This window comes from Dicentrarchus labrax, unplaced genomic scaffold, assembly GCF_905237075.1.
Source record: "Dicentrarchus labrax unplaced genomic scaffold, dlabrax2021, whole genome shotgun sequence".
Taxonomy (NCBI): domain Eukaryota; kingdom Metazoa; phylum Chordata; class Actinopteri; family Moronidae; genus Dicentrarchus; species Dicentrarchus labrax.
The window spans coordinates 30172632-30198593 of record NW_026136705.1 but is presented as its reverse complement, the minus strand read 5'-3'; the positions used below and the strand labels follow the sequence as shown (position 1 = coordinate 30198593).

The 25962-nt window shown below is 41.0% G+C and overlaps 1 protein-coding gene and 1 long non-coding RNA gene across 3 annotated transcripts; one reads left to right on the top strand and one right to left on the bottom strand.

The window, feature by feature from the left end:
• trim37 (tripartite motif containing 37) lies at positions 1-23136 on the bottom strand. 2 transcript variants are annotated; one of them, XM_051401819.1, is made up of 26 exons: positions 23042-23114; positions 22850-22865; positions 21621-21699; positions 20315-20416; positions 19603-19643; positions 19227-19343; positions 18532-18619; positions 18155-18277; positions 16940-17063; positions 16338-16405; positions 14833-14957; positions 14390-14440; positions 12847-12928; positions 11493-11569; positions 11145-11324; positions 10910-11024; positions 9937-10128; positions 9453-9586; positions 9264-9346; positions 7472-7699; positions 6472-6780; positions 4786-4926; positions 3564-3762; positions 3388-3479; positions 2670-2780; positions 1-1758 (listed from the first exon to the last, which is right to left on the bottom strand). In XM_051401819.1, the coding sequence occupies exons 3-26, from the start codon at positions 21639-21641 to the stop codon at positions 1712-1714; spliced, it is 2850 nt and encodes a 949-aa protein (XP_051257779.1). In that variant the 5' UTR covers positions 21642-21699; positions 22850-22865; positions 23042-23114; the 3' UTR covers positions 1-1711. The 2 variants fall into 2 exon arrangements, with proteins under 2 accessions (XP_051257779.1, XP_051257778.1); XM_051401818.1 differs by having other exon boundaries at positions 22850-23136.
• Positions 7621-10848, top strand: LOC127364367 (uncharacterized). Its single transcript, XR_007885010.1, has 2 exons — positions 7621-7719; positions 9984-10848. It is a non-coding gene; the product is annotated as an uncharacterized LOC127364367 (long non-coding RNA).
• Positions 23137-25962: the final 2826 nt, after the last annotated feature.

Here is a 25962-nt window from a genome sequence, read left to right as displayed (position 1 = left end):
TTTCCAGGGTCGTAAAACATTTTATTTATTACACAGTAAGGAAATATACACATCAAATAACGCACAGTGCATTCTGGGAACATTCAAAATAAACAGCAGCTTTTGACACAACGAGCACAAATAAGAGGAAAGACATGGTTTAATAAACGGTGGCTGCAGTTTCCCACGCCCTCACACAGCCATCAAACATCACGCCGTCAAGCAGACCGGAGCAGAAGTCGCCGTCCTCCGTCCCGTCAGTCCGGCCCATAAAGCCATGCACTCTCAGAATATATCGGGGTATTTACAACGTAAACTAATGACTGTGGACGTGTACACTGATGTGGTTTCTTTGATCCAAAGATTAAGTGATGAAGAGGTTCAGCAGTCAGTGAGTGTTCTGTTCTCGGGTATCTGGCGTCCGGCGAACAGCTGTTGACTCATCTCAGAGTTTCCACCTTAAGAGAGCAGCAGCGTTTGAGTCGGTGCTGATTTACAGTCCGAAGGAGAGACTGAGGAGAGGAGCAGATGTTCCCCCCCCCAGTTTCCAGTCTTTATGCTAAGCTAACCAGCTGTAGTTTGAAGCTTTATATTTAAATAAACATAAAAGTCTTCTTATGTAACTCCATCAGAAATACAAAATGTCAAACTAGTTGTGTCGTGTATAAACTGTAGTGAGCGTCAGTCAGAGACGAGGGATGCACCGATTTACCGGCCGGTATTCGCCTTGTTGTCCGTGTTCATCTGTTGTGTCGCATTAGTTGTGCGTTGGATATTTAAGAAACAATAAACTCTGTTTTCCAGCACTGGCACAAAAGTCTAGAACAGACTGAGCAGCAACAAGTGAGATTTCTTTTGTTTCCCAGAACAAAAAGGGCGAATACGGTAAATAACAACAAAAACAACAACATCGTTATCGGCTCAGAATTTCCCCCCAATCGGTGCATCGTCGTACGAACCTCCATCGAGGTCTCAGCCAGCAGACGTCAGAGCAGCAGCCGTTTTATAACGCATGTGATTCAGTGATAGTTCGCCTTCTCCAAATGTCACAGACAGACAGACAGACAGACAGACAGACAGACAGACAGAAAAAGTTCCTGACGCTGCGGTTATTAAGAGGAGACATTTACATAAGTAAGCAGGAATGCTAATTGAGCGCTTCGTGTTCAGTGGATTTATGCAACCAGCTGCAGTGTCACTAATCGAGGGGGTCTGAGGAGTGAATGAGGTCGGTGGGGGGGTGCAGGGACTCGGGTTGAGTGGGTGTGGAGACTAAAGCCCAGACAGGCCGCATTAAGCATCAGCAGCAAGCCAAACGCTACGGATTATCTACACCTTCATCCTCAAGACTCGGTTCTTTACAAAAGTGGCTCTGCAGTCCTGGTAGTGGTTCTGGTTTTCAAAATAAAAGCAGGAAGGAGGAGCAGATTTTTAGGGATCTGGCGGTTGAGTGTAAATCTCTATTTAATGGCTGCTGAGGTCATTATTGAGCAGTCACTGAGGAACACAACCAAAGAGATGTTAGCGCTCTTAAAGGCGCAGTGTCACAATGAACAGCTGGCCAAGAGGAATGTGTCGCCTTCATTTCAGTAACGAGCAGTTTCTACTCTACAGGTGTGTGTGTGTGTGTGTGTGTGTGTGTGTGTGTGTAAGTGGCGTGAGCGTCGCCGTGCGAGCCGCGCCGGGGGGTACGGCGGTGGCGTTTCCATGGCGTTGGCGGGCTCAGAGGGAATCACCTGTCAGCGGGCAGACTCATGTCATCGGACAGGAGCTGCTCTCCTGGAAGGAGGAAGAGGAGAAATGACTTCATCGTCTACATGCAGTCTGAAACAAGAGTGTGTGTGTGTGTGTGTGTGTGTGTGTGTGTGCATTATGTAAGAGCGGTTAACACAATAAAAGCATCGGTAAAACACCTGAAAGCTCTAAAATATCGACTGAATCAACCTACAGACTGAACACAGGAAACACTGGAGGTTGGAGCTGGAGTATGTCTGAGTGTCCGTAACCACGGCAACGATGACATTGAGTGACAGACAACCTGCCCATCAATCTGATTTAATACTGATGTAACGTAGCTGCATTTATTTAGGTTATTCTTGTTCTTTTGATAATTTGTGCATTTTTGTTTCTGATTTTATCTTTTATATGAAAATGTTTTGTTTCTTTTAACCCTCCACCAAAATAAATCAGAATAAAATCATTAGTTTAATTCTTTTTTTGCAAAATTCCACATCCATAAATCTGAATTTTCCAATTATAAATCATCTTTCTTTCATTTTGAAAGTGAAATCAACAATAAAGGACATTACTGCCGCACTGACATTGTCTCTTCATGCACTGTCTGTGTTTACCGGTCTGTCAATAAAGTAAATTCTGATTTAATACGCCTCCACTAAGTCGACTGAAACTCTTATTTATTTATTAGTGGTTTATATGACAGGAACAGATACAGTATCTGTAGTAAGTATCATAATGTGCAACACTCGTCCTTACAAAGGCTTTTATTAAAACAGGAGGTTAAAAAAAATAAAACATATCTGCATTAAACACAGAATTAAAGACGTCACATTTGGTTTTATTATTGTGTGTCTGTGTGTCTGTGTGTGTGTGTGTGTGTGTGTGTCTGTGTGTGTGTGTGTGTGTGTGTGTGTGTGTGTGTGTGTGTGTGTGTGTGTGTCTGTGTGTGTTACCTGTGCAGGGAGGAGTCTGGTTGTCGTAGCGAGAGTTGTTGCTCTGCAGGGCCTCGTCCTCGGTGTCGCTGTCGCTGCTCGTCGCCGCCACCAGGACAGACGGAGACTGATCTACAGACGGGAGGACGAGACTTTACTAACAATCTTTCACTGGACGTTATTCAGAAATTCAAGTTAAAGAACAAAACTTAAGTAAAATGCAGGTTTAGAAGCAACAATCTCCAGACTACAACGATCAGCCATGTTTAACGTCAGAGTTGGTCAGATTCCCCTTGAAATCAATGAAAGCGAGCGGTAGAAACACTACCTCTTCTGTCCACAGGGGGCGACAGAATCAACACAAAAAGAAAGTACCATGTAGCTGCTTTAAATTTCATAATCTTACTGTATTAAAAATATATGAAATGTTTCTGCTGTCTGATGAAACACAACAAAATGTGAAGGAAACAGGAAACACTTCATATTTAGTTTGTTTAATCTGTATGAATTGTTTAAACCATAACTTTGTCTTCCTCGGCTTTGAGCAGCCAGCGGAGACTCCAGGAGGTCACTGACCCGGCACAAAACGCCCCATAACACAGAAGGTTTGAACGTTTTTAAACAAAGCAGATAAAGCGTGTGAATCAGAGAGCTTCAGAGGCGCTGGTAGCATGCTAACAACACAAACAAACCATCACACATGAACTCCTGAGGGTCGGCAGTTAGAGGGTGGACCGACCTTCATTTGACTGCGGCTGTGCAGAGGAGCCCTCCAGCAAGGACTGATGGGAGTTTCCTGAGCTCTCAGATTCACAGTCCAACATGGCTGCCCTGCGGGAGGAAGAAATGTGTTAGTGAGAGAGAGAACAGCTTCCTGCTCCAGTTTCCTGCGTACGAGGGGCCTCTGAGACGCACCCTAGGGTCCTGCCGCCACAGTTCTTGCTGGCGGTCATGTAGCTCGGCCCTCCCAAGGAGAAGATGTCGTCCCTGGATCCCGAGGCCACGTACAGCTGCTGCTCCACCGAGTACTGCAGCTTGGAGGTGGAGGCCTGCTCCGACGAGGAGCCGCCGAGGGACACGACGGGACCCTGGGTGCCGTCAGCCTGCAGCACTCCTGGAGCAGAGACAGGGGCAAAGTCACACAGCGGAAATAACATGGTTCAATCTGGGTAAACAAAACCAAGAGGGTCCATTTGGAGTAATACTGTAAATCCATGAGGCTGAAAGCTCATCAGATTTTATTCATTTATGTGAAGAAAACTAAATGAAATGGTCATTGTTTTTTAAAGTTTAGATTATTATTTAAGATCTACACTGAACACATCTCTGATAAACAGCCTCGTCCTGCATTAGAACGAAACGCTGATAGAACAACGAGCAGAAAGTTTGTTAAACCTTTCAGTCTTGTTTTACTCAAACTTCACTGTATCACTGTATCGGTTGTTCTGTATCGTTATTGGTAGTCAATACGTATGATATGAAATAACCATAAAATATGTGAGTTAGGGGACGTGAGTTTACTCAGTGATAGAAAAAGGATCCCTTCAGGAAGAAAGTGGGGAACTGATTTAGATCCTGTGTGGTAACTGGCTTTAGGGCAGCACTAGAAGACTCCTGAAGTATCTAAAACAATGGGTTCAACCTCAGGGGACAATGAACATGTAAGTTTGGCCAGATGTGGTGTTAAAGAGAGGACAGGGGGTCACCAAAACCGGCCTGATTCAACATCTGTAGACCATGAAGGTCCTACATGAATATAGCTCTAACTAAGCTAATGTGCACCGTAACCAGGCAGGGATCATTTCATTGGCTCATTTCTCCACACCATAATCCGAGAGCGAAGAAAGAAATCTGAGAGCAGACGTTTCGCGAGTGCACAGACGCAGCCCGAGTGCTGAGGAGACTGAAACTGGAGCGCAGGAAATCTGTGCAAACAACAATATATCTGAGTGCAAACACACAGTGTCAGCAGAACCAGAGCAAATCGAAGTGCACGCAGGAGCTGTGTGAGAGTGAGTGCGAGTGTTCGGAGGGAAAGAATCTGAATGTGAGATCAAAGAGTCGTTCTCTTGAAGAAGAAATTGGATTTACAGCTTGTTTTCCCCCAAAAGTGTCTGTAAGTTATAAAAGTACTGACCCTCTGCACCCTCTTTCAGATGCAGGCTGAGCTCTGTGGCCACGTCTGCTCCTCTCAGGTCCTTCTCCATCTCCTCTGGACTCCTCCTCTTCACCACCAGAGAGCCGCTGCTGTCCAGGACCGGGGACAGAGACTTCCTGGCTGCACACAGAAGAAAGAAACATCATCTCAGGTCTCTGTTTCCGGTTGTTGTGATTATTAATTATAAACTCTGCGAGCCTCGTCGTCTGTAGTCTAGTGTAAACTCAGAGATGGGTAAAGTTGTGCCAAAACCAGTAATCTGTATGATTTAGTGTCGAACAGATGAACTGCTCTCAACCAGCCTCCAAAGGGCAGAGAGAGAAATCAGACTGAAAATCCTCCACTGATGATCTTAAGTGGCAGCAGAAAGTGATCCTTGCTTTAGATAACGCTGATTATGGTGATTAGAGGAATATCCTATTTAAACTGAGAGCTGACTTCTCTTATAAACTACTGACGCAAGCGGTGTCAGGTTGATTGGAGCCACAGAAACTGGTTCCGTAGGAACAGAAGATCAGCCTTCAACAGTACTATTTTACACTGGGGATTGATTTCAGTGAACTCTGACACCTTGTTCTTAAACTTAAAGGTTATATATATATATTGTAAATTACTATTAGCTATGTAAAGTGACTGACTGGTGATTGTTGGAACTGTAGAAAGACTTTTAATGAGTTTTATTCTGTTTCTGTCCACTTTAAAGAAGTTATGATGATCTGAAGGTAAAATGAGTGTTTCTGTCTCTGGAGTCTGGTGGAGAGTGATAGTGATATTACGGCTGTTTGTGGTTAAACTAAAGGTCTATCTCTGTAGGGATCCTTTCCATAATGCTGTCAGACACTGACAATAACAACCTGAGTCTGTCAGTGGCAGAAACTACTACTTCTAGCGGTCGGACTTTGACGGGCACCAAGGATTAACGCTTAAGTTGCAGCCTGTTTGTGGCTATTTTCTCATTTAAGAATTTATTTCAACCAAACATGAGTTGGTGACCGTGTTGGAGAAGTGGAAAGACTAATACAAACACTTGTGGTGAAAGGTAAAATGAGTCTGGTGGACCGGCGTATTATTTTTGGTTTAAGATGCTGGTGCTGTAGTGCGACACCTAGACTGACAGTCGTATACAGCACCTTTAACCTATTTCATACTTTACTGATTTCTAAAGGAGTAGTTGTACCAGAGAGTCCAAAAGAAATGATCTTCTAAAGTTATTAATTGTCTTTAGCAACAAAGGACAAAGAACGCCTGACTTTTCCTGTAGTTTCATTTTTAATGCGGCTCTGCTGAATAATAGAACACATTTCCTGTTATTGGTTAAATGAGTCACTTAATGAAATGAGACTCTAAGACGGCACAGAGGTTTAGTTTCATTCCTTAAAGCTGACGGAGCGAGTATTTCTCCTCAGATGTCAGAGGTAAATATTTGTTTGGTTGTTTTTGTGATGAACTTCTTGATGATAATACCTCAGACGACTTTTCAGGCTCGTTACCGCCAGTTTTTCTACCTTTTCCACCGAGAAATACGGCCGTGAAACTCTGAGCACCAAGTTCTCATTTAAATGTTCAAAAAGAAAAGATTATATGGATTATGCTAATACTCGCTGGATAATGAGAGGATTTTCTTTATAAAAACACTCTTAGCATTAGCCGTGTAGCGGTCCTCACCAGGGCGGCAGGGCCTGGACCGAGCCGCAGCTGCTCTCCCCAGCAGGTCCAGCTCACCGGGCTTACGGCAAGCTGACAACTCTGAATCAGCGTGGTGAGACGACACCTCCTCCACGCTGAAGCCCCCCGATGGGCCGGGCCTGGGCTCTCCGTTCGCTCGAGCCTCCAGCACTTGACTCTTGACGTCAGACATCTTGCTGCGGACCTCAGCCATCTGAGCCTTGAGGCGGATCAGGACCCCCGAGTCTGGAGCCGATCGGCGCACAACCTGAGGTCGCCGCTCGCGTTCTTTCCGGGAGTGAGGATGAGCTGGAAGAGAAACAGGAAGGAGAAACAGCTAAACAAACATACGTACATAAAGTGGGATGAAATCGAGAAGTTCAACAGATCATTTTCTAGGACATGGACTTGTTTTTTAATGATGCAGGTTCAACACAGGTCAGCGGTCAGTGTTTATGGGACACTGTGTGGATGTGACTCTTTCATGGCTGCTGCTCACCACCACAGCATAGACAAACTGTAACATTCATTTGGCCACAGCCCATAAAGTAACAGACAGAACATTCACAGTCTCCAACTATCAGCCTGTTAGAGGAAGAAGTAGAAAATGTTTGTTGCACATAAAATTAACATTTAACAGCTACATATGTGATTATTATTAGGGTGTATGCATGTAGATGTGACCCTTTACAGCATTTCCAATGGGCTTCTCAGAGAATTCTGCTTATAGACTTGGCGCTGCAAGTCCGCTTCCCGTCTGGGGTGAACAGCTACACCGAAATGCTAACCTGAGTGATGAGCTAACACACAATTCAACATTATTTCCAGGTTTTTTGTTCATTTTAAATCAATTTCTAGGTGTTTCCATGCCTGGAAAACTACAGCTGCAGGAGAACTGTGATGGTTTGTATTTTTGGAGGGACTGTTCTCTGTGTGTGAGTATTGACTCTCTGTTTAGCTGCAACGATTTGTTGTCAGTGGGCGGAGTGTGTTTACAGACCTTGGCTGTGCAGCAGAGATACTGGAGGACGAGGCTGAAGGCCCCACAGAGACTCCACGCTGCTGCGCTCCTTCAGATCCAGCAGCTGGATCAGGATGACCGGGTCGATCTCCAGGAGGCTGTTGCTGCTCGGACCCACAGCCCCACCAGCTGCGGCGCCGCTACCGCTGGAGCTACGACCAGCAGCGGCACTGCGATGTAAGGAACGCACGCTGGAGCCGGAGCCCCCTGTAGATCAGAAGACAGAGGTTTACAAAACTAATAATTCATGTTGTTCTAAAAGCTCTGTTATGTAACGTTCCTACCTTAAATTAACAGCTTTAAAATCAGTGATTGAGACTCTAAACTCGATTGTTTAACAGCATCAAAAGTAAAACTTAATGAATCTTAAAAATATTTTGCTGAGCTCCACTCCGACAGAGTGTACACACACACACACACACACACACACACACACACACACACACACAGTGTTTCTATATCAGCACGCTGCGAGGGGTTCAGTGCACCAACAGTGACTCATCCTCTTCATGCCTTTCAACACCAACACAGTGAAACACGGTGAAGGAGCCGCTTTGAGGCCCACCGTTGTATCACCGCGTTCTGCCTGAGCGGCTGTCCAACAACACCAGGAGGTTCTGTAGACTCTCAAACAGTGGCTGAGGCTTTATTTCAGGCAGGGAATTAAGTATTTGATGGTTTACAGCTTCACAAATAACGTTGGATTTTTCTTCGGCAGGATATTTTTGGGTTCTTCAAAAGAGTGACCTTGACCTTCTGATTCTGAATCAATCCTCTCGAGATTGAAATGTTCTCAACTCGGGATGTCGGGATGATCGGGGGCCGGTGAAAGAATTTTATTTAACTGATAGGAATCAGCTATTTTAAGCTATATTGAGCCCAATCTGAACCTTTGTTCTTTATCTTTCTTTGTAAACTCTCTGCTGAGCTCCATGTGTGTAAGAGCAGTTTAGAGCTTATACAGCCGGTGGCTAAAACACCGAACTCCAGTATAAATACAGTATGAGGCTGTTTATTTGTTATTTACCTAATTTATGTGCACTCATTTCTTTTCAGCTCAGTGTGAAGCTCAATGCAGAAACTATCCAGTTGTATAACACATTCAATGGATTCATTTTAGTTTAGATACTCAATATTATCTAACAATAACATGGAGGTAGCCAGTGTCTCCACACCCTCCCCAGGCCAACACACAGGGACTGCAGAGCGGTGGAAATGTGGGAATAATCACAAATATTCCTCCAAATCCAAATATGTTCAGTAAAACGCGGATGAATCAAGTGCACTCTGACGAACTTGAATCCATAAAAAGATGCTTGCACACGTCACTTTTCAAGATGTATGAGCCTAAATGTGGAGCTCTCTTAATAAATGGTCACATGGTGGCACCAAAGGAGTAATCAATAATCACCTGATGGGAGCAGCGGACACAGTTTGTACTCCACTGGGTGTCTGAATCACACACGTGTTCACACACGCAGTCATTAATTTTGTGCTGCACGCAGACGGACCCTCGAGGACACGAGCGCGTATCTGAATTTAAATCACGCAGGCCCCTGAGGTTAATATGCAGACGTGGAAAGTGTAATCTGGGCTTTATTCCACGAACCGAAGCCAAACTTTCTGCCAAGTTTCACTAAATTCTGTTGACAAGTTTTAGAGATACAGTATCTGCTGATCCTCTGCAGAATCAAACAACAAACCCTCCTCCTACACAGCAGGAGTAACAATTGTCTATGTATATAATAACTTTATACTGGATGAATTATACCTGTAGCTCCAGCCAAGTCATCAGGAAGCTCTCCTTCTTCTGTCTCCAGGTTCCCAATGAAGTCCACGTCATTCTCTCCTGACCTGTGCAGACAGACAGCAACGTATTCAGTGACAGCGAGGACTTACAGTCCACAGGAGATATATATTTTGTTTAAAGACTTAAGAGGATGAGAGAAATTCTGCTCACATGGTCTCCTCGTCTATGTCGTTCTCCTCGGTGTTGCTGGTGGCCGTGGAGCTCCCCGAGGTGCTGCTGCCGTCCAGCGGGTTCACCTCCTCCTCCGTGAGGCAGTCCACCTCCAAGTCACCGTCCGACAGCTCCTGAACAACACAGTGACGCCGTGATCACACCAAGCTCGCAATTTATTTTAATTAGTTCAGCCACTCCACAGGCTTTTCCTGTACAACCCTGGCAACTGCAGAAGTTCCCTGTTGGGAATCACTGCTCTAGAATATCCATCACAGTTGGGGGTGGTAACAAATAAAAACAGAGCACAGGGGTGTGGTCAGAGATTCAACCCAAAGACGACAGTGACACCATGTTTTTCCTTCTTCAAACATCTTCTACGAACTATTTAAATATCCCAATATCCCCCCCCCCCACCTGCTCGTATGCTCTTCCATTGAGTAACTAACCTGAGTCAAATAACAGTAAGAACCAATAAGCTTACATTAGAGTCATCGTGCTGGGTCCTCTCTTCTTCTTCTCCCTTTTTAGCGTTGCTCAGAGTGGTCTGGATGTCGTCGTCGCTCTTCACCGAGCGAGGGTCTCTTTCGGAGGTCGTGGTGCCCGTGGAGAGCCTGAGGTCAGGAGGCGAGGAGCTGCGCGACGTCTGACGGCGAAACAGCTCGATGGCCAACCTCTGAAATCAGAAAGATGAGTCAGAAGATCGATTGAGCCGTTAAACAGAGTCACTTCAGTAATTATCTCTCTGTATTTATTGTAATCCAGAGATACAGTTTGTAATTTATATGCTTAAAATGTTTTTACAGCAGCTGATAAACTGTTCAACAGGATCCAAACATCACAATAAAAGTCCAAATAAAGTCTTGTTCCTCCACCCCTGCTTTATAGAGTGTAGCACTTTTTGGTCTAAAAAAATATCTTAGTTGATTAATTGATTAGTCAATCGGTAGAAAATTTAAATTTCAAGCAAAAAAAATGACAAACATCTGTTAGTTCCAGCTCTGCAAATGTGAAGATTTGCTGCTTTTCTTTATCTTACATGATAGTAAATGCAATGTGTTTGGGTATTTTATATTATGTAGCTCGCATTGCACGTTCATTTAGTTTATTTTGTTGAAAAACATCACTTCCAAACATCGCTCTTATGCCTGGTCGCCGTTCTGCCTTTAACTGAAAACACTGAATATTACCTGTAGCTGCAGACATCTATCATTTACACCATATAGAAAAAGGCAAGTACTCTATACGTTGAACGAATACTGACGTCCAAATCGAGTCCTCGAGTTCTCAGATGTATTGTAACAAGGGTAGAAACACACACACACACACACACACACACACACACACACACACACACACACACACACACACACACACACAAAAAAAAAAACACACACACACACACACACACACACACACACACACACACACACACACACACACACACACACACACACCTCTTTAAGGTTGTTGATCTGCTGGATGTAGCCGCTCTGGGCCGACTCCAGCTGGCTGATGTACCAGTACTGATCTCTACACTTCTGGAAGAAGGTGGGTGAGCGAACCTGGTAGCTGTGGAGCACACACACACGAAAACCAATGAAACTCTGACATTATTGTGTGTGTGTGTGTGTGTGTGTGTGTGTGTGTGTGTGTGTGTGTGTGTGTGTGTGTGTTTGTTTGTGAGCCCACCGGAGGACCAGTGTGTCGGTCTGCATGTTCAGGTAACCCTCGCTGGCCAGAAGGTCCAGTCTGAAGAAGCGGTTGTAGCCCCAGCATTCACCGACCTCAAAGTCAGAGGCGAACTCCCGAATGATGTTCTTGGTTGGGTCACTGGAGGCCTGATGGACCATCTCCACGCGGTACTCGTACCTACACAGATCCAACACAACATTACTGCACAGGGAAGTACACAACAACGAGAAGGACTGCCAGAAAGCCAGAACTCAATTACGGCATTTCTGATAACTCAACCTCACTTAAGATAAAGACAGAAGTTGGAAGAGAAAGAGAGGAGATTTATGAATAAATTATTCATACTTTGATGTTTCAGGGAGTCCAGCGGACAGTTCCAAGAAGACAGACAGGTAGTTTCCACGAACAACCCCATTTCCATCCTGAGGAAACACATCACAAAGAGAGTTTTAAAGAGCCTGCATCATCATCAAGTAAAGTCAAAAGTCAAGTATAACGTGACATTTAGCTCCCAGCATGCATCCACAGTACGCAAGAAGAATATGTAATATGTATTTATTTGTATGTCATTTATGTGTTAGCTCACAAAGCATCAGTCTGTTAAAGAAACTGAACACTGAACATATAATTATTTACCTCCACTGCAGAGAACCAGGCCTTTATTTGAAACAGTCTTATATTAGAGACAGGCCTTTATTTCAAGGTAAATTTGAATATTTTATTAAAATATCTTGTTTTTTTAAAGCGCTCCCATTTTTTCATTTGCTGTTGATGGTTTATGTTCCTCCCTGTTTACCTATTGACTTAATAAATTCAGGACATACATTTCCTGCTAATTCGATACGTACAACAACAATCTTGCTGCTCTAAGTTCTCTTGTTTAACAGAAACACTGACAACAGGAAACGGGTAGTATTCAGTCCAATAAGAAACAAACAACCAATAAGGTCTGGGTGAAACGGGAGAAAGAATCTGGACTTTTTCAGAGGAAGATTGGCTGAACATGAGTAGCTCAATGCAGTCTACTTCCACCAGTTCGGGTGTGCTTGCAGAATCTGATAACATACTTTGATAAATAATGTACAGACGGGAGAGGTGGGAAAGGGTCTATGATGGAGGAAATGTGGAGAACAGCAGGAAGATCATTTCCATATAATTTGGAGCTGCCCGGCCATTCGCTCATACTGGCAGGAGGTAATGCAGGAACATATTTGGCGATGGAGCACAATCTATCTGGGTAATATTGAGGCTCATTTACTGGTGCGAGACAAATATCTACTAAAGATACTATTGGCTGCCAGCAAGAAACACAAGAATGGGTACAGACCGAGCCTCCAACACAGACCGACTGGATGGACATTGTGACTACTGGTCAAAGTGTGGAGAGAATGACGTTTTTCTAAATCTACAGATTGATAACTTCCTTCAATACTGGGAAAATGTATGTTGAACTGACATCTATTTACATCAGTATAACGTCTGTATGACAGCACAGGTTATTACTGTAGGTCTTTAGAAATACTGTTTTATTGCTTGGTCACAACCCTGAGTCCTTACAGTCATACTGACAATGTGTTTAAGTATTCCCTGAAACTGTTTCAACAGAGACATTAAACTATAGGAATAAATAGTTAATGCAGATGCTGAAGCTCAGCGTGAACAGGCTTTAATGGAAAACATTGGACGAAGGGAAACTCACTGGGTAGACTTTGAGTCTCCAGCAGAGTCCAGATATCTGCAGAGGAGGGCTGTAGACCGGGTCAGCCCGCTGCCTCAGGGTGCTACAAACAAACACAAAAACACACTCACATCAAAACCTTGTGGACAAAACTCGGCGACGGTAACAACCGTCAGGCTGCTATTGAAGGGTATTCCTGTTTAAAGCTGCAGCTGCTCTTTGATGCGTCACATTTTATATTTAAGGAGGCTTTCAGAGTACACTTGACCCCTAAAGTCCAGCTCGTTTGATTAGTATGAACTCTGTAGACCGGGGTCCGCTTGAAAAGGTGGTCTCGAGTACGGTTCGCAAAACAACAACGCAGGAGTGGACTGCTAGTTTAAATGCAACATAACTATAGTTTGTGACTTTTCCACATTGTAGAAACGACATAAACAAACGCTGTGTAGATGACGACACTGATGTGAAAGCGGTGGGGGAGTGGAGAGGATGGGGGGGGGGCAATCGTACCTAATATGAGAACCTTTAAGTGGAAAAAGCTCTTGAAATACATTCAGTGGTGGGTGGAAATGCTTCAGAGGGCTCCTCATCTTCTTTATCAACAACCACCAGACCCCCAGCGACTCTCCTTCCTCGGGTTATGTTTCCTCTTGGTGAGCCACTACGTTCACTTCAGATACTCACAGCTTTTATTAAAGAGTGCTAAAGTCTGTGTCGTAGTAACATTAACAGTGAATACAGCCGCTGCTGGAAGCTGTCAATGCCCATCAAAGGGACTGGTGCTGGAGAGCTCCGGCTAACTGGACACTGCGTCTGCAACTGTCAATGTTTCTCTGCACTTACAAATAAACTAAGAAACTAATCCAACTAAACAAACTCTGTGTGGCAAACTAATGTATCAGGTAACACTGTTGTTTAACCACCGACTATAACTAGAAATAAAAGATGCAGCTAATGCAGTGGAAAGAGCTTTATATGAAAATTATCTGCGATACCACTTTTCTTTCAGGCCAACACAAGTATTTGGGTACTTACTGATAGCAAACACCGATATGAGTACTTAATAATACTATTAAAGTTCTAATAATGACTTTTAAAACATGTTAGCGTTGTAAAAGTTGCTTCTCATGCTGCCATAAAGTGGTATCAGTAGCGATATCCGAGTAGTATACTAGTACATAAGCACAGTATTGGCACTGATACCGGCTGTACAATTAATCACAATATGGCCAAGTGTAGTATATTCAAGTTGTAGGAAGGGGCAATATTTCGATAAAGGTAAAACAAATCTTTTTATTTCATTTAAGAGAACATGTTAGTTAGGTACAGACCCCAAAACATGTCACATGTTCATGATTTTAATCTTTTTTTCCAGTGAAAATTGAACTTTAATTCCCACACTAATCTCAAATTATATCACAGTATGATGTGTTTACTATATCATGCAGCCCTAGTTTGCTCAAAACAAAAACGGCTGCAAAAGAAAACCCTTCTGTACAGCTGACAATACTTTAAAAGATACCAAGGTCCTTTCTGGCCGAATGCAATCGACGAGAGGATTTACCTGAAGTTGACCAGAACAAAAGTGCTGGAGTCGTAGGCAGGAACCAGCTCACTGAAAGCAAACAGAGGAACACTGATTACACACACTGAATAAAGCTGTGGTCCACTGACACTGCCAGGCTGCTCTCCTCTGTATTATCACTCATCCACAGGCATACATACTTAAATAAATCAAACACAACTGAATGCTCAGAGCAGCATCCGTTCTATTTCTCAACAGAAAAGGTGTAAACATGGGACATCATTTGCATATTCATAGACTGTGGAAGGAGTAGATGACTTTTTAATGTGGAAATTATTCTTTGTTTGGAACAATAATGTTTTTTTTCTGCTGCAGAGTATTTATAAATGTCTAAATACAAGTCTGGAGGGGATCTTTAAGTATTTTCTAACATTTTAGAGCCTAAATTACTAATAAAATAGATGTTGGATGCAGCTGATTACCTGGTGAAGTCTGGAGGGACCGGCGTGGTGACGAAGGACTGCATGGGTTTCCGATGGACCTGCTGGAACATGAGCAGGATCTCTGGGCTCTTGGAGATCAGTTCGCTCTTACTGCAGGAGTGAAGCTGCTCAACACACACAAACAGCAAGAAAATCACCATGTTGTGTTCCAGCGTGCAGCTAAAACACACCAATGGCAGCAGGTTAGGGCTCAGGCTGTGTTCAGGCTCAATGTTTAGGGTCTCCATTAGCAGCGTACCTATACCTATAATGTTATTGGAGATTTTCCTCATACTGTGGAGGCCTATGACATGAAAGAAACACTGCATTAAAGCTTCACTAACATGAATATGCAAAATATGAGAGACAGTTTGTAACTTTACTGTATGACTCACTGCTCTTATCAATCTGCAGCAGCAGCTGTCAGCGAGCTCCGAGGAACCCACTGTTCTCTACCGGCTCTGCACCAAAACCAGGAGGGACACGAGCTCGCTGGCTAACAACTTTATTTGTACAGTAGTTTATCTGTCAGCTTGTCCCCCCCCAAAAATACAGTAATTTAGCATTAAATATAGTTACGACACAGCTGTTTAATCATCAAAATATGGAATCTGATCATTGTTTTGATGATGGGAAGAGATTTAAGACGCACCACTACAGTCTCAAAATACAGAATTATATAAATTATAATGCAAGTTATGTTTTATTAATGCAAATAATGTTGAGAACCAAATCAATATTTTTATCTCCTATACTGGATACTGTCTTTAATTGAAAATAACAATAACAACAACATTTGGACTCTTTCAATAAAAGTGTGATTTGAGATGAGAAGTTTATGGTACAAAAAGATTATAAAGAGATTAAAGAAGGAGATTGTTGGGGTTAAAATATGAATTAATAATTTAAGAATGTTTAACTTGCTTTTGGTTTTCAAAATAATTATTCATATGTTTGTAAAGAAATACAAAATAAAGTAAAAAAAAAAAAATATATATATTTTTTGCAATGTGCAATGTTTAATCAAACATATCTGTATATATAAAATATGTTTATACTTATTATTTTCTATTTTATTACATCTATTATATTTTTATTTTATCTATATTTCTTCTATCTTGAGCTGCTGGAACAAGCAAATGTCCTCCAGCGTTGGATCAATATAGTCTATCTTATCTGATCTTATAAAGCTATTATTGAGGGTTAATGAGTGTAAATCATTTTAATCTTTATTATTGTTTATTACTGCAGCGTAGCTTACACTGATAAGAATGTAGGACGGGCACATATACACGCTTTATGCATCTTACTGTGACTGCTGACTGTTTATATAGATATAGATATATATTGTGTAATATATTGTATAGTTTATATACTGTTTATATCTGTCAAACACAACAACTAAGATGAACCCTTGTGTTGAATAACCTGCCACCAACAACATCAACAACAACATGCAGTAGAGCTGAGTGGATGGAGGCTCTGAGCTGCTGCAGACAACCAACCTGATGCTCCACTTCCTGCAGGAGAGACTCCAGCAGCTCCGTCTCCTGGGTCAAGGACGTCTTCTGGCCTGGTGGGGGGGGAGAACACATTTCTATTTTCAGTGTGCCTGCGCTGACTGTCAGCCCTGATGGAGGCCGGCGAGTGTGAGTGGTTGGGTGTTGCAGGCTGTGTATGTGGGCGCTGAGTGCATGCAGACACTCAGTCCAGATAAATATTTCATATGTATATTACCCCGTAGCTATAAAAAGGTGCCTCTTGCAGCAGGGGGAGCATATTTAGTTCGGTTGAGGTCTCAACCTTTAGACACACTGTAGTGCCAGTTAACAAGAGCTCTTCTCAGACGTGGAATATGAAACATCGTGGCTTCATCCAGATGTTAAAAGGGAACACTGAGATGAAGGTGACTTTTACATTAAGGTCTCTTATGGTTTTTATTTTCTGTCTTTATTCAGACACATTTAAGACGAGAGCCAGCTGCCACTTTAATTTAATAAACCTCTATTTTTACATTTAAAGTACTGATAAATACCACTGAAACCAGCATCCCTGAATGCAGCAGATGGAGTGTTTTACTGTGACAGTGATGATGAGGAGTCTTTACCCATGAGGGTGATGAGTTTGTTCTTCAGCTGGTTGTCCAGACGAGCGATCATCATCTCCACGGCGTTTCGGATCTCTCTGACTCTCTCGTCCTTCGCTCCCCTCACGGCCTCCACGTTCCTCTCCTGACCCACCACATCACGCACACGCACACACACACACACACACACACACACACACACACACACACACACACACACACACACACACACACACACACACACACACACACACACACGTTTACTTGAGTCACTTTTGAGAACAATACACAGACTTGAATTCATTTCCTGGAGAGACTTATTTGAACCTTGAAACCTTAAATATGAATCAACTTTTTTAAAATTTGGGACACTGTTTTTGTCCCCAATTGGATAATTCAAAATAACTGGTCCTTAGTCTGAAATGTGTCCCGCGCACGTGCACACGCACGCACACACACACACACACACACACACACACACACACCATTTCAACAATTCATCTAACAGACGTCAGTTCTCAAATGATATATCAATGTGTTAGTGCCATCTAGTGGATGTCAGCAGTACTTTACAGCCACAATACATGAACTTTAAAACATTTCTGTACAATATTTTTATGTTTAAGTAAGTGGAGTGGTTGTTAATAGTGACTATGGACTTTTCTAAGCTTTAGGGAAGACCTGAAAGATCTGAACTGCCTGTGAACTCTTCTACAAAATAATCATGTCTCATTAACTGTTTTACTGGACTGATTTTATTTCCAAGGCACATGTACTATCTCTCTCTACTAGGGTTGTACGATAGTTACTGGGGCAGATAAATTACTGCCAATACTGAGGACAATTTCAAAATTCAAATGTACAATTGAAGAAACATTGCAGTACAGTGCAGTTAAAACAGGATTCGTACAATCACTCTCAAGGTATCTAAACAAAATATTTCTGTACGTTTCTTCATCACATCTAAGTTTAAAAGCTGCTCGCATTATCTCTGATTAATGTTTTGATCATGATTATTTAATGCTTTCTAATTTGTGTCAACGGGATCATTTCATGTCAGATATTAAAAGATTCTAGAGAGTATTCTAATCTTGGAAACAAAACAATTTTAAAGACTTTGTATGAACCTTATTAAATAAAAATAGAAAGGATTCATCCTCTGAGAAGAGTGAATGTGCCCGGTAGAGACCATGGCTATCTGTCTTTATAGATGTTGAAAGAAATGAGCATCCTCACCACTTCCTGCACGAGGCTGATGAGCTCCATGAGGCGGCGGCGGAGCTTGGCGACCTCCTCCTTCACTTTGGTCACATGCTGCTCGTAGATCTCCACCAGAGGCTTGAAGGTGTGGCCGCCGTGCTGGACAGAAGAAAAAACAAAAACACCAATCACTGTCTGGTTCCAGTTTCTCCAACGTGTGTGTGTGATGAAGATTTAATATTTAAAAGGACATCGCCTTGAGCATTTTAAGAGATTAATTAGAAAGATAATAATCAGCAATGATGAGTAGTTGCAGCCAGACTTGGAAAACAGTTAACTGGAAGAGATTATTATGTGTGTTTGTAACTATAGATGCAAACTGTGATCTAAAAAGCTAAGATGTGACACGTTACCATGCCTCCCCACAGAGCACACTGGTGACAGATGCATTTCTTACAGGTCCAACAGAAAACACTCAGCTTCTCGTGGTGGTTCTCACATCTGCAAAGGAACGACACAACGACAGCGCAAAGAGAGAGAGAGCTTTTTATGGAAACTTTCTTTAAAGTCGTCATCCCTCAAACTGTTGGCCTGTTTTACTTCAGTGTTTCTACAAAGTTTACGGAAACTCACAGAGTTTATAAATGCAGGACACAGAGGATGACAAGACTGAATACGGAGAAGGAGACGCAGGAGGAAGATGGTCAGAGTTCTCTGCAGCGAACCGATTTTAGTTTTAAAATGAGAAACCCAAAATGGGAACATGAGCTGTTTTAGTTTAGTTTAGTTTCCTATATTTATAAACGGTAGTCGATTCCCAGTTTTGGTTTTCTCATTTTAATACGAAAATCTGTCGGCTGCAAAGTGCACTGACGAAGAGGAACAACTGGAATGTGTTGGAGGAGAAGCAGCAGGGATCAACTAGTATTGAAATCACAGTATTTCCAAATGAGAGAAAGCAATAAAACCACTCCGTCATGAAAAAGTATATATATAAAACTTATCTCTTTGAGTAGAGATGGTCCTTAGACATGCATGAAAGGAGACCTGGAGGACAGGACAGGGAGGAGAGGAAGGAGGAGGAGGAGGAAGAGAAGGAGGAGCTCACTTGTCTTTGTCGTTGTCCTCGTGCTTGGTGAGGCTGCAGAGCTGCAGGGTGTCCAGCTGCTGGGTGACCTCCTCCGCCCAGCGACAGTTGACCAGCTCCCTCAGCTGGAGCGGAGCGCTGACGGACAGACAGACAGACAGACAGACACTTTAATATCTCACCTCATGTGTCCTATCCTGAGGTTTCTTTTTTAGATTTATGAATACTCAGCGAAGCAACCTTATATCAAATATGTTTAAATGACAATAAAAGTACAGAAGCAGCTGAATGTGGTGTGACGTGTGATGTTCTTTATGCTGCTTTACATTTCTATTAATAATAATAGTCAGTGACAGACAGATGGGAGGGTTGCAGACGTGCTTTAGCGGGCGCTTACCGACAGTGTGGACACTGGGCTCTCTGCTCCGTCAGCCATCGCTGTCAAACAAGAGATTCCAGTTCAATGATAATTGCACCTAAATGCAACCAGTGCAAACACGCAGCCATTGTCAAATATACACGATTATACACAGCTGCCGACAGCCCGTATTTGTTCTGGTGTCAATGAATCTCAAGAGAAGATCAAAATGAACTGATCTGAACATCAAAGCCTGATATTTTTTTATTCTTCTGAGCAATCCAATCAATGAGTCACATGATCCTTCATTACCATGAACCTGGTTAAAGTACTTGACTTAGAGTTTAATCGCACATACATTGTCCTAAAGTAAACACTCACTAGAACAGGGCTCTCAAACTCAAGCTGTCTTGGAGTCACTTCAACGTTCAAAGAAAGCCCGACACTAAATATTTCCATTATTAACGTCACACTGAACAAAAAACACAAACAGCAGTTTCTAAATATGTTTACATCATCATTTTATATCACCTGCTCTCTTATCATTACCTGGTTCCACATGTCTGTGGGCAGCTTTAACCTTTGCCATTATTTTACACCAAACAAAATACATTTCTTGAGACTCCCTGCACCTAAAGCATCAAATCTGTATTAATCCGCTGCTGAAAATAGTCCCCAAAACAAACACTCTGTTTTAGTAACATATTAAAATATGTGGGGATGTACCAGGTAACACATTCCCCAGTCTTACTCGTATGCAGCTGAAGCAGCAGAGTTTGGAGCAGTGCGGGCAGAGACGAGCGTCCCTCAGTTTCTCCATGCAGATGAAGCAGCGAAACACCTCGGCGATGCTCTGCACCGGGACACAAGAGAGATGATGATGATGATGATGATGATGAGAGAAAGCACCACAAAACACCAACATCATACGTTTCACAAAGGGTAGCAGGTTGATTGTAAAGCGGTTTTACTGGATCGTGTTGGATTGTACGGTTGTATTTAATAACTGTAAAGTAAAAACAGACTTATAACAGGCCGAATATTACGTCATTTTTAGGGTAAGGTCACTTTGGCCTTTGATAAATATTAATTTATTGGGCTGAAGTGGCCAAACTACCAAACTTTATATGTAAAGAGCCCAACCTTAAACATCTACAGCAGTAAAATGCAACTTGCACATTAATATGATCCTGATTATGGATACAAGCCCACTTCAAGAAACCTGAACTATCCCTTTAACATTAAAACGATTACCTGTGTGCCTTAATACATAAAGTGGGTAAATACAACATTTTTATTAAAAATAGGTCCTGAAAATGATCAATAATTATAAATATCTACTCAAATTTAACATTTTATCTTGATGATTTCTTTAATATAAATCAGAATTACTCTCAGAAACCCTCATTAATTTGATCTTTGATGGCGGTACAAACAGCAGCCTTCACTCACTGGCTGCGCTCACAAAAGGTTCAGAGCAGATCATCGGGTCAAAGTTCAACAAATTTAAACTCTGTACACAATAGCAAAGGAACATTACAACAACACCTGACCTTTGACCTTCTCTGTTCTGCCTCTGCAGCAGCCACAGCACTCTTATCAGCCTTCATCATCCAGCTGTTGGCCTGCTCAGCTGGAACAACTGTGGCACTGTTCTCAGCACCTGATTGCGGCTGCAGCTCAATATTGATCATTGTCTCAATTAACTGATTAGTTGGTTCATAAAATGTCTAAAAGTGGTGAAATGTTGATCCTTAAATGTCTTGTTTTGTCCACAAACCCAAAGATATTCAGTTTACTGTCACAGAGGACTGAAGGAACCAGAAAATATTCACATCTGAGAAGCTAAAATCAGAGAATTTGGACTTTTTTTTCCTTCAAAAATGACTCAAAAGGATAAAATGATTTTAAAGAAACGTTTGGAGCTGTTAGTTCAGCTGGTGGAGCTGTACCATGTACCAGGGCTGAGTCCTTGCTGCACAGTCTGACCTGTGTGTGTGTGTGTGTGTGTGTGTGTGTGTGTGTGTGTGTGTGTGTGTGTGTGTGTGTGTGTGTACCTCAACGCTTTGTTCATCCATTTCAGCCAGTTTGAGTTCTTGATCTCAGGAACAAATCAGAAAAGTCGCAGCCAGCGGTCTGAAAAGAAAGATAAAGTAAAAACCTTTAAAATGTCGCTTGTTGTTTCATTTCAACACAAATGTAATAATAAATATTATTATTATAGTATATTTTATGTTACTGTGGAACATTTTAAAAGAGATTTAAATCTGTTTTACTTGTTTATTTTTCCAGGAAGCTTCTGGTTTTCATTTCTTAGCTTAATTACTTTTAATGCTTAGTAATAAATGGATATATTTAGATACTGGAACCGTCCTTTAACCCGACTATTTTCATTTTATAATCTTTTTAAGGGTGTAAAAAGTGGAGTAAACAACCTGCCTACCAACGGAAATGTGCTGTACGTTTTGTTTTGGATTTTCTTTGGGGGTTTTGTTTCTTTTTGTCTTTAAATATGTACATTTTATTTTGTTCTTACACTTTATCGTCTTATGTGCACATATCTACACCCACAAATGAGAGGTAACGCCTGTGTTTACCTGACTATTTCATGTCAAAAAGGCTGCTGTGAAAGATAAACTGCAGTTTTTCCTCTAACGTCACATTCATTTAGCCAAATTTTCCAGGACAACACAGATTATTTCCAGAATATTTGGTCATTTTAATCAATTTCCGGGTGTTTCCATGAGTGGAAGAACTGCTGTCTATATTTCCAGGACTCATTGTTCCGAGCAGACGATTAATCTAAATCTTAAATCTAGATTTGTAGTCCAGGGCCTCTCTTCAGAACTACAATATTTCATTCTAATGCTGTTGTGTCACATTTTACTTGCAGCTTCTGTGATTTAAACACCACAATTTCATCCAAACTGTGATTAACTGTGCAGCCCTAGCACTAAATAAAGTTACTATTAACACCTAAACAGGGTAAAAAAAACACGGTTGATAGTCACGTGAAGGTCATTTGTTGTAATAAAAGGCTCTAACATTTACACTATCCCTCCAGAACAACACACATAATGCCACATGAAAGCTATAAAATCCAGGTTTTGTAGGCAGGAGGAGCCACCAGGCCCTTCATCAGCACACACACACTGACAGCTAACACCGACCACAGCCATCTTTAGAGGCTGCTATCAACACAAATCAACGATCTCAACCAGCAAACAGCAAATTAAACTCATTAACTGGGAGCTAAGATAGCTCGCTGTCATTAAACTCAACCTACCTTTCGTCTGTTTCACCTGAAAAACAAAAAAAAAACCACAAAACGACAAAAAAAAGAGGTAAAAAAAAAAGGTTAAACTACATTATCTTATGCTAGCACAAAGCAGCAGCTGTTCCCGCGCATTAAAACACAGAATAAGTGAAGCTAAAGTCGCGTTAAAACCGAAGTTTGCGCCACAAGAGACAAACAAACCGCAGATTGTTGTTGTTGTTGTTTTTTTTGTCCCCAAATTGAAGATGTAGCGGCAGAGCGTGCTGTGACGCGGTCGGTCCCCTAGCAATAACCAATCACATGGCTGCTTTTCTTCTTCGCTTGGTTTTATTGTGTGGCGTTTGTCAGAGACTTTAAGGGGAACTTGCCGCCACCTGCTGGACGGAGAGGGGAAGACGTAAATAAATAAATAATGGAATAAAAAAACGACTTTATTATTATTATTATTATTATTATTATTATTATTATTATATTATTATATTATATTATTATTATGATTTTATTACATTTGGCTGCTTTTTTTTTTTACACATTTTACACAAATATACATTTAAAATACAGCTTTTATCTCTATATCAGATCAATTATTATCAATTCTGTAATCCACAACAGTTTGTGCATTAATCAATCAGTCCACGTACAGAAAGTTAATTAGAAGCAATTTTGTTAATCGATTAATAATTTAAAAATTAAGAATGGATCGGGTTTATTGCCAAATAATACAAGGAATTTGCCTTGGTGCATTACAGTAAACATAGAGAATATAAATAAAGATATAAAGAGACAATATATACAAATATGACTGTTATTTAAATAAATTAATGAAGAGCTGTACAGTTAATGATAATAAATAATGATAATAATAATGACAATGAGCAAGATGCAGGAAGACTTCTTTTTAAAGCTAAATTTATGAGGTAAGTCAACTTAAAGGCTTATTTATCTAGTCATTTTTAAAATACTTCCAGAATAAACTGTTAAACTATTAATAAACTATTTATCTACAAGCTGACTTACATGTTAAAGATTCCCTCCAGCCTTGCATTAAGACAGTGGTTCCCAACCTGGGGATCGGCACCACAACTAGGGGTCGCCAAAGCTTCACGGTGGGGGTCACAAGGTCTTCTTGATTTTAATGGGTGAAAGAAAACATATACACACAATAGGCGTATATCTTGTCATCCTGCATTAAAAGATTATGCAGTTATAACAACCAAAGAGCTAACAGAACGAGCTTCAGGGACAAGAAAACACTGAATTTATCAAAAGTGAAGCCTATTAGGTCTGTATGATTGTTAATAAATAAATAAAAACATAATGCAGACAGAGAATTGTACAAAAAGTTCCCAAAATTGATTGAAAACTCAATATTCTGCTCAAAATTCATCCAAAGTCGTTAGTTTTACACAAACTTCCTGCAGTTATTGTGTTCACTGTTTACAGTTTATCACTTATTCTGTTATACATTGAATATAATATCAATTAATATATCAAAATATGTTTTAATTTAGTTACAGATTGTCAGTTTAGTCAATGATAGAAAAGTGAAAAGGTTGGGATCCACTGATTCAGGCAAAACATCAGTTTTAGTGCTTTTAGATCTCAGTGCAGCTTTAATTCTGTCCATCACAGTTTTACACAGTTTATTCTGGAAGTATTTTAAAATGACTGAGATCCTATGCGGAGGGATTATTTTGTCCACATCCTTCCCAATAACAACCTCACTTATCACAGTTATGCCGATGATACCCAAATTTCCCAAGCTCTGTGACCAACCGACTGTCCTACTGACTCACTATGTAAATGTGTCGAGCAAATAAAGAATCCGAGGTATGAAAATCTTCTGAAACCAAATACAGGTAATTTTTGTTCGGCTGCAAAGATGAAAAGCTCAAGATGCTGCTCACCTGAAGGACAAGTCACAATGAACTAAAGAACAGGTGAGGAACCTCTTGTTTTAATCGACTCTGACTCCGCCAGACGATTATTTATAGTAACCGGATACGTTCGTTTAACTAGAAAAATAGTGGAAACTGAATCCATCGAACATTTTAAGTAACACTAACTTAATTTTATAAGTTAAAAAAACATTCTTGATTAAGTAGCTTTAGTAACTTTAAGGTGACACTGATTTAATTTTGTTGCTGTAACGTACAAAATCAAGTTTTTAAATTACCATTAAAAGCTGCTTCATCAAAGAATCTTTTTTAAATTAAAATACAATTATTTTTAGCTCGTTTTTAGTCATCGTATTACAGTTAATTTTAGATCATATTCACTAATCTTTAAAGAACATTATGTTCATACATCAAAAGAAAGAATGGTGCCTCTATCATATATATATAACAAACTTTAATTCTAACTTTGTTCATTATTTTTATGACTTAAATGACAGAAAATCCAGTTAATGGGGGATATAGTGTCAGCAGTCAACATTTTATCACCTTTAAAATATAACCAAAGTTAGGAACATCATGAAAAAGAAGACTTCACAATCCAGCTGCAAAACTACACTGGTTATCAATAAGCTATAGAATTGATTTTAAACTTTTATTACTTGTTTATAAATCTATACATGGAGTCGGCCCCAAATGCACATCTGATATGAGCTTTATAACCCTGGGAGCGCTCGCGGTGTCAAAGGTCAGAGCCAAACAGGGAGAAGCAGCTATTAGTCGTTATACAGCACCAACTGAAACCAACTGAACCAACTGAACCACTGCAACCATTACAGATATTAATATCCAGACTGAAAACTGTTTACAACTCTTTTATTTATTTAACTGCACTAAACAACTTAAAAATAATAATAAAATGTATAATACAGACAGAGAATTGTATAAAAAGTTCCCTAAACAGGAAATAATCTGCTCAAAATTCATCCAAATCTCTGGTTTTATACAAACTTCCTGCAGTTACTGAGTTCATTGTTCAGTTTATCTGTACTGGTATTGTTATACATTGAATACAATATGAAATATGTCACTTAATCAGGGGTCATCAGTTTACTCAAAGATAGAAAAGGGTTCCCTTAAGGAAAAAGAATGGGAACCAGTGCATTAGGACAGACAATCAGGAGTGGAGCTTTCTGGGATACATCCAACAGAGGAGTTTAAAATATA

Excerpts from the sequence above, each read along its gene's own strand:
- trim37 (XM_051401818.1), bottom strand. The coding sequence starts at position 21,641 with ATGGATGAACAAAGCGTTGAG. Across the intron at positions 17,064-18,154 it reads TCAGCCTCGTGCAGGAAGTG|GAGAGGAACGTGGAGGCCGT; the intron begins GTGAGGATGCTC and ends GTGGTGGGTCAG. Across the intron at positions 1,759-2,669 it reads CCAGACTCCTCCCTGCACAG|GAGAGCAGCTCCTGTCCGAT; the intron begins GTAACACACACA and ends TCCTCCTTCCAG.